We start from the raw sequence: 7,924 nt of genomic DNA, 5'->3' as shown, positions 1-7,924 counted from the left end.
TCCTCCTCCTCCATCACCTCCTCCTCCACTTCCATCACTTCCTCCTCCTCCATCACCTCCTCCTCCTCCTCCATCACCTCCACCCTATTTTCATTGTCTCCTAGGACTAACAACTGACCAAGTCCTCATACATGATATCATTTCACGTTTTCATTCTCACGCCCACTCCATGACGCTGGCACGATCATGCTCAAAAAACGGAGTCTCAGCTGAGTGGTGTGCCCAGAGGGGGCAGCACAGGAGTTTGACCCAGGCCTCTGCAGTGTTACCCAGGCCTGAAGAGATCTGGATCCCTCCCCTCAAGTGCCCCAGAACCAGACATGCGTCCCTGTACAGAGCCAGGGTCCAGAGAGACAGTGCCCGGATTTGGCCTCCCTGGTAGGTGAGACCACGAGGTGTTCAAAGGCCCATCTCAGAGGAGGGTGGGATTTCTGTCCACACACCCACTTGCCATGTGTCCCTGCTCAGTGAGGGCCTGAAGGACCCATGATCAGGATGGACACCCAGACAGGAGCCACTGTCTGAAGGCCCTCTGGAAGACCAGAAAGACTCCGGGCTACCTGGGATCCCTTGGGCTGGAAAACACGGGTGGACAGAAAGGTGAAGACGACAGGGGTGAGGCACAGATGTAGGGGGAGCAGGGAGGAGCCCTCCCGAGGCTTGCCCAAGCCCCCCACCCAACTCAGCAGGCTCTGAGTCCACCAGCAGACTCCACCCAGGCTTCCCACCCCTGAGACGGGCAGGCCCAGGGCCACCTCCCTCTGCAGTAGCGCGGGCCCCAGGGGCTGTGTCCTGGCCTGTGGCAGGGGCAACAGGCACGGGCCCTGCTGAACGGGTGTCCCTGGCATGGGTGGGCTCTCCCTTAAAGTTGGAGGGAAAGAAAAACAGGACGTGTTGGGTATTAGCATGCCCCCACCCCAGCTACACACTTGCCTCATGATCTCATTGGACATGCCAACAACTCTGGGAGCAAGGTGCTTTTAGGGTCCCAACCTGCCATGAAAAGAGCCTGAAGCTCAGAGCAGGCGACTGCCTAATGCAGGCAGAGCCTCAGGAGCGTGTATGCACATATATGTGCCTAGGAGTGCACCTGGGTGTGTATGTGTGTGCAAGGAGGGAGTCCTCACCCAGGGCTGGGGACAGGCCCTCTGGGTCCCCATGTCCACAGGAGGCTTCCGTCTATGCTGATGGGCACCTGGGCCACACGGTCCAGAGCTACAGGGCAGGGACTGGTTGCTGGGGGGGGGGGGGCGGCGTCCCACGTGGACCAGGAGGAACCTGACCCAGAGGCCAACATCCCCTTCTGTCCTCAGCGGGGCAACGTGGCTGGTTCTGGGCTGTCCCCGAGGCCTTGGAACATTCCCAGGGGTGGGAACGGGGAAATCTCTCAACTCCTGAATCCATATTTCCCCCAAACTTGGGGCCTCCGGAAGGTGACGCCAACCTAGGCGAGAAGTGGTTCCCCAGTTCTGGCCCCACAGACCCGGAGTGGGTGTGCAGCGTGACCGGGAGGGCTGTGGCAGGGGAAGGGCATGTCTCTACTCTTCCCCGTTGCCTCCCTGCCCACCCCAGAAACAGCTGCCTGAGGCCAAGGGCATCCTGGGTGCCCAGGGGCAAGGGTCTCCGCGGGGTCAGGACCACCACAGGCCTGGGGGCCACAGAGGCTTTTGGGGAGGGTGTGCAGGACCTGGGCCCTTCCCCTCCCCCGCCCCCGTAGAAACACCGCCAAGTACTTCTCGCTGGCCTCCCAGAGCTCCCCACGCCTGCCTGTCGTGTAGGCCAAGAGACGTGAACCTACACGTGTGCATGCACACACGTACGCACGCACATGCAGTTACACACACGCATGCACACGACACCCACAGCCCGTTCTCTCCCTGCTGTCTTCTCCTGAATCACACCCACTGGCCTGTCTGCCACCAGGGCCTGGGCATGGCCGCCCTCCAGCCCCGTGGCCTCTACACTCCCTGTGATGCTGGGTGGGTCTGGGGGCACCCGGGGGCGAGGGGACAGCAAGCCCGCCCTCCTCCGCACGGACCAGGGGACAGACGTTTAAGGCACAGCCTCAGCCTGGTGGTGGCAGCTGTGTCCCAGGCCAGCCCTGGCCGCCTAGCAGGTGACTCAGAGCGTGGTCTGGCAGGACACTGGGGCATTGAGAGAGGACCGAGCCCCTGCAGGGACAGTCCCAGCCTCTCTCGACCCGGGAACCCAGAGGGCACTGAGGGCTCCTCAGGCTCCGTGCCCCATGGCCGTGGCAGCATCTGTCCTTGGGGGGAGGAGAAGCTGCCCAGGCAGGTGTCCCGTCACACAGGTGACAGCGCCCTGGCCCTGAGGCCACCCAGAGGCCACTGGGGCCGCCCAAAGCCTGCAGCCCTGCCCACCCACTCCCGGTCCCCCAGCGGCGGTGACTCACGGGCAGCCAAATATAGCTGCGCAGTGGGAGCCGGCAGGGAAAGACGGGGATGAGCTCACTGCTCCTCAATCCAGCAGGAAGTAAGAGACCCCAAGGCCCGCACATCAGACCCTGCACACGCACATGCGTGGACGCACAGACACACACACGTATGCGCCCCAGAAACCGCACGTGCTCGTGTGGACACACGCTCATGCCAGTCGGCTATGATGAGGACCCCAGGGGAGGCCTGCAGACAAAGGCTCCTTGGGTCCTCCCCTTCCCCTTGCCCCTCCAACTGGGCCCCCCGGGCTGCCCCCTGTGGATGAGAGGGCCCGGGGGGGGCAGCCCCAACCTTGTGGGACCCCAGACACCGATGGTGGGGAGGCTGTGCTGGCGAGGCTGGAAGGGAGGGGGCCTGGGAGGCAGGGGCTGCAGAAGCCTCAGATCCCCCCCCCCCCCCCGTCTGCCCCCCAGTCATGCAGGGGAGCGTCCCCAGCTCAGGCACTTACAGATCAAAGACCAGGTAGTGGAACCCTTCCTCAGAGATGCTGTCATGCAGCCGCACTGTGGGGACAGAAGAGGCTGTGAGGGGCTGGCCCAGTCCGGGACCCACCCTCGCTGCACAGCCCCCCTCCCTCACGGAGGGGGCCCACCCATCCCGACAGGGGCCTGGGGCTCCCTGCAGCGGAGGGGCTGCAGGGCAGAGCCCAAGGGGAGAGCCATGGGTCCCAGGCGGACATCCATGGGGCCCTAGGTGTCCGTTGTCCCCTTTCGTCTGCCCGAGGGAGACCCAGGCCAGGGCACAGAGGGTCACAGGTGGGGTGCGGCCACAGGGTGGAGGCTTGCTGGACCAGGCCCTGGATAGGAGTCGCTCACAGGACCGTGACACAAGCCGAGGGCTCGGTCGCCCGCCTCTCAGGGCAAGCGAAGGGAGCCTAGTGAGGCACCACTTCCAGAAGCTCAGGCCCTGGGTTCGGGTTCCAGGTGCTCCCCCAGCCTGTGTGGTCCGCTCTGTGTGTCCCTGAGCCTGGAGCAGTGCCCGGCCCGAGGGCGCTGGCTAGCCTGTGACGAGCGAGTGAGTGGAGAGCCAAGTAAGTGGCTCTCAGCACAAAACACCACCGCCGCTCCATGGAGCTGGAGATGCCCCCCGGCGCTAAACAGCAAGTATTTCTAGGAACGTGCATTCTGGACGCTGCCCCTCCCGTGCCAGGTTCTGCTTCCTGCAGGCACTGCTCAGAGCGCTCCCACCACCCGAGAGGCCACACCCACCATGGAGAGGTGCATGGCTCCCCAAGGGCCAGGCAGCAAGCGGAGCAGGGTTCGGAACCCCCAGGGCCTGTGGCTCCTTGGGCCTCTCCCGGCAGGGAGGTAGGGAGGCCCCGACCTCACGCCCTCGACACTGCCTAGTTTCGAACCGCCTGCAGGCCTCCTTCTTCCTCTGGCTGTAACCCTCCCGGGGGCCCGACTGGCAGTGTCTACATGCCAGGAAGCCCAGTCTGGCTACAGTGGTCGCAGACATGGGCCAAAGCCTGGCACCGAGGCCGGGCTCCTGCCCGAGCAGTCAGGGCGTCCGGTCGCCGACTCTGGGAGCCAGCTCCTCTAGCCTGCTGCCCTCCCATTTCTTGCTCTGTGCCTCTGCTCAAGGGCCCGGCATCCAGCCTTCTCCCCTCTGCCCTCAGCGCCCCCCCAACCCCACGGCCACATGCTCACAAAGCGAGGTCTTCCCGGGCCCCGGGCCTCCACCAGCTGCCTGGGCTCAGTCACCTCTCCTGGGGACATCCCGGAGGCCTCCGAGCGCGCAGAGCCGATGATGACCTGCCTCTCCCCAACACCCAACAGAACCCTGCTCACTGCAACCTCCTTCTGGGACCCTCCGTGAAATCAGCGCAGTGAACAAAAGCTCACCCCCTCCAGGTGCAGCCTCCTCTGCCCCAGCCGCCTCCCCTGGAGCTCCAAGCAAGAAAGGCCTGGGGGCCCCTGAGGGACATTCCTGGGGGCCTTACTCTCCTTCCCTGGGGAGTCCCAGGGGTTCATGAAGCTGGGGTGCTGCAGGGGGCCCCTGCTCCCCAGTGCTGGTGGGAGGGGGCCGGGCTCCTAGGTCCTGCTGGCAGGTCCTACCTCCTCGCCCGGGAGACACAGGGGGTCTAGGAGGGAGTGGAGGCTGTGTGCATGTGGACATTTTTTTTTAAACATTTTTACCATTTAAAAAATAGATGCACGTTATTTTAATGGTTTAGAAGGAAACCTATCTAGCATACCAGACCGTGATTTCTAACAGAGCCTAGGGAGAAAGCAACTTGTCACAGAACCTACTTAAATAAAGCAGGAAGTACGTAACACTGAGCAGGATACGTAGTGACGACAGCCTGCCCCACCTGCACCCGAGAGCCCAGCCTGGAAGCCCCGCGAGGCCGCCACACAGAGGGCACAGGGGTGCACCCAGGATGCTCCCCCTCGCCAGGGCCACAGCTCTTCCAGGGGCTGTACCTGAGTCCCAAGCCAGGGGGCTCTCAAGGGGGCCCCTCCACCCTCCCAGGCAGCCTCCGGACCCCCTTCCTGGACCCCCGTGCTGGCTGTGGTGGCAAGGCCTGGCCCGGATGCGTAACATCCAGAGACCTTTCTCCTCTCCCCGACTTGCATTGGCCTCCACCGTCCAGGCAGGAAGTGCCCCCAGGGCATGTCCTCCATGGTGCCCATCTACCAAGCTCAGGGGTGAACCACCTGGCAAAGGAGGTCAGTTCCAGCCCCAGAAACCAGAAGGTGGGGGTTTGCCCTCTCTGAGCCAAGCCCTGAGTAGAGGGTCAGTATGCAGAGGGGAGGCTGAGTGCAGGTTGTGGGGAGGCCGGTGGGAGGCTGGGGGAGGCTGGGTGAGGCCCATCCCAGACACCCAGGGCTACTCCCCACAGAAGGCACCGCCGAAGCCAGGCCACATGGCTGCCTCCTCTGCCCTGCCCAGGGACCCCCTTGTCTCTGAAGAGAAACTGTACTAGCTGGGGAGGGCTCTGCCTGGGCAGCTGCTGATGGGAAGCCGGCTCTGTGCACCTCATTCCCAGCATGACAACTCAGCAGAGGCCCCACATGCTCATCGTGGGGGGCGAAACGCACCCCATGCTCTGATGCTCCTCCTTCAAGAGGAGAGCTTAGGTCCCTCAGCCTCGTGTGTGGCCGGCCTTCAAGAAGAGAATCGGCAGGGTGATGGCGCGGCCCCTCCTAAACTAGGCCTAGGAAGCATGGTGGTTCCTGCAAAAGTGAAACACAGACTGGCCCGTGGGCCAGCCACGCCACCGCTGGGTGTGTGGCCAGAGATGTGAAAGCCAGATCCGCACAAATACTCGCACACCCACGTCCGCCCGCGTCCACAGCAGCAGTCTGCAGCAGCCGACAGGCGGCAAGAAGCCAAGGGTCTGCTGTCGGGTGAACGGAAAAGCAAACTGTGGTCTGGCCACAGGGCGGAATATTACGTAGCCTTGAAAAGCAAGGAAATCCTGCAACTCGCTTCAATACGGAGGATGAGGATGTTATGCCGAGCAAGAGTCACAAAAGGACCAATGTGTGATCCCACTGCCGTGCGGTCCCTAGTGGGGACCAATCCGCAGACACAGTGTGTGGTGGTTCCTGGGCCTGGGGGGCCCGACGGGAGGTAGCGTTTCCCGGGTGCAGACTTTCCACCCAGGATGATGTAAACTGTGGGTACAGACAATGGCAACAATCACAAATGTTGTGAATATACATGATGCCGCTGAACTATATACTTAAAAACGGTTAAAATTATAAATACTATGTGCATTTTACTACGTTTTGGGAGGAAAAAGTAGCTTCGTGCCCCTCATTCTCCCTCCCTACCTGCCTGTCTCCCTCTGAGTCCCTGTCATTATGCACTCCGGGGACCCACTGCCACGTGCTGAAGATGCTCAAGTGGCCCCGATGAGACACCCAGTAGGGAGGGACTCCGGCCTCCCACTGATAGCCACCTGAGCAAGCCTTAGAAGCAAATGCTGAAGATGCAGGCAAACATTCGGAAGACACAGCTCAGGCCAGTGTCCACACCACAAAGGAGCCCCGGCGGAGCTGCCCAGGCCCGGGCCCAGGAGGTCTGTTCTGCTGTCTTGAGTCCTGCATTTTCATTTTGCACGGATCCCGCAGGTTATGTAGCAGCCCTGACCACCCAGCCCCACGGCTCTTGAGTCCACAGAGAAAATCAGTGCCCGTGGGTTGAGTTTTGCTGCTGGTCATGCAGCGCGGGTGACTCACGCAAGTTAAGAACTCCAGCAGTGTGTGGCCTGTGCGGCCCCACTCGACACACACAGACCCTGTGGGAGCTCAGAGCCATGGCAGCTCTCCAGCAGTAAGGCTGGGCCCCCGGCCACGACCCTGACTCTGAGCCTCCCCAAGTCACCTCCACAGGGAGGGCTCAGTGCTGTGCCCTCCACCTGACTCCTCTCAGCTCCTCCCGGGCACTCCCTCTGAGTGCCCATCTCCACTTTACAGATGGAGAAACTGAGGCTCCTTCCCTCCCCATGCCCCAAACACAGCTGCTCTGAAGAAGCGGCACAGGATGGGGAGCCCCTCCCAGAGCCCCCGCCCTGCACCTGGCTGAACAAGGTCCCACTGCCTCTCCCACGGGCACCAGGGGCACTTCTGTCCATAGTGGGGCTGGGCAGACCCAGGCCCAGGAGCAAGGGGACCCCTCACCTCCCCCTAGACATCTCTCCCACTACTCCCCAGAGAGCCCCTCCTGAGTCTACAGAAAATGTTCCCTCTGCACCCGAGTCTAGCCCTGCCTCCCCATGTTCTGGAATGTTCTCTCTGTACCACCCTGTGTCAGCTCTGCCTCCCCATGTTCTGGAAGGTTTCTTCTGCATTCCCCCGTCAGCTTGCCTCCTCCTTGTTCCAGAATGTTCTTTCTCCACCCCAGTCTCAGCTCTGCTTCCCGTGTTCTGGAATGTTCCCTCTAAATGCCCCAGTCTCAGCCCTGCCTCCATGTTCTGGAATGTTCCCTCTGCACCCCAGTCTCAGCTCTGGCTCCCCCACGTTCTGGAATGTTCCCTTTAAATGCCCCAGTCTCAGCCCTGCCTCCCCCGTGTTCTGGAATGTTCCCTTGCACCCCCCAGCCTCAGCTCTGCCTCCCCATGTTCTGGAATGTTCCCTCTGTACCCCCCAGGCTGAGCTCTGCCTCCCCCATGTTCTAGAATGTTCCCTCTGCACCCCACAGTCTCAGCTCTGCCTCCCCTTATTCTGGAATGTTCCCTCTGCATCCTGCAGTCTCAGCCCTAACGCCCCCATGTTCTGGAATGTTCCCTCTGCACCCCCCAGCCTGAGCTCTGCCCCCCATGTTCTGGAATGTTCCCTCTGCATCCCCCTGCATCAGCTTGCCTCCTCCTTGTCCTAGAATGTTCCTTCTGCAACCCAGTCTCAGCTCTGCCTTCCCGTGTTCTGGAATGTTCCCCCCACATCCCAGTCTCAGCTCTGCCTCCCCCGTGTACTGGAATGTTCCCTCTGCACCCCGCAGTCTCAGCTCTGCCTCCCCGT

At 62.1% G+C, this 7,924-nt stretch overlaps 1 protein-coding gene across 11 annotated transcripts in view; it reads right to left on the bottom strand.

The window, feature by feature from the left end:
- CAMK2B (calcium/calmodulin dependent protein kinase II beta) overlaps positions 1 to 7,924 on the bottom strand; it is an 82,447-nt gene that overhangs the window by 32,847 nt on the left and 41,676 nt on the right. For all 11 annotated transcript variants that reach the window (XM_073885017.1, XM_073885013.1, XM_073885014.1 and 8 more), the window contains exon 4: positions 2,905 to 2,959. In XM_073885017.1, coding sequence (XP_073741118.1) covers positions 2,905 to 2,959 — 55 coding nt within the window. The remainder of the gene's footprint in view (positions 1 to 2,904; positions 2,960 to 7,924) is intronic.

This window comes from Callorhinus ursinus, unplaced genomic scaffold (genome assembly GCF_003265705.2).
Source record: "Callorhinus ursinus isolate GAN/ISIS: 27379988/994484 unplaced genomic scaffold, GSC_fseal_2.0 scaffold60, whole genome shotgun sequence".
Taxonomy (NCBI): Eukaryota; Metazoa; Chordata; class Mammalia; order Carnivora; family Otariidae; genus Callorhinus; species Callorhinus ursinus.
This window is presented reverse-complemented; position numbering and strand designations above follow the sequence as displayed.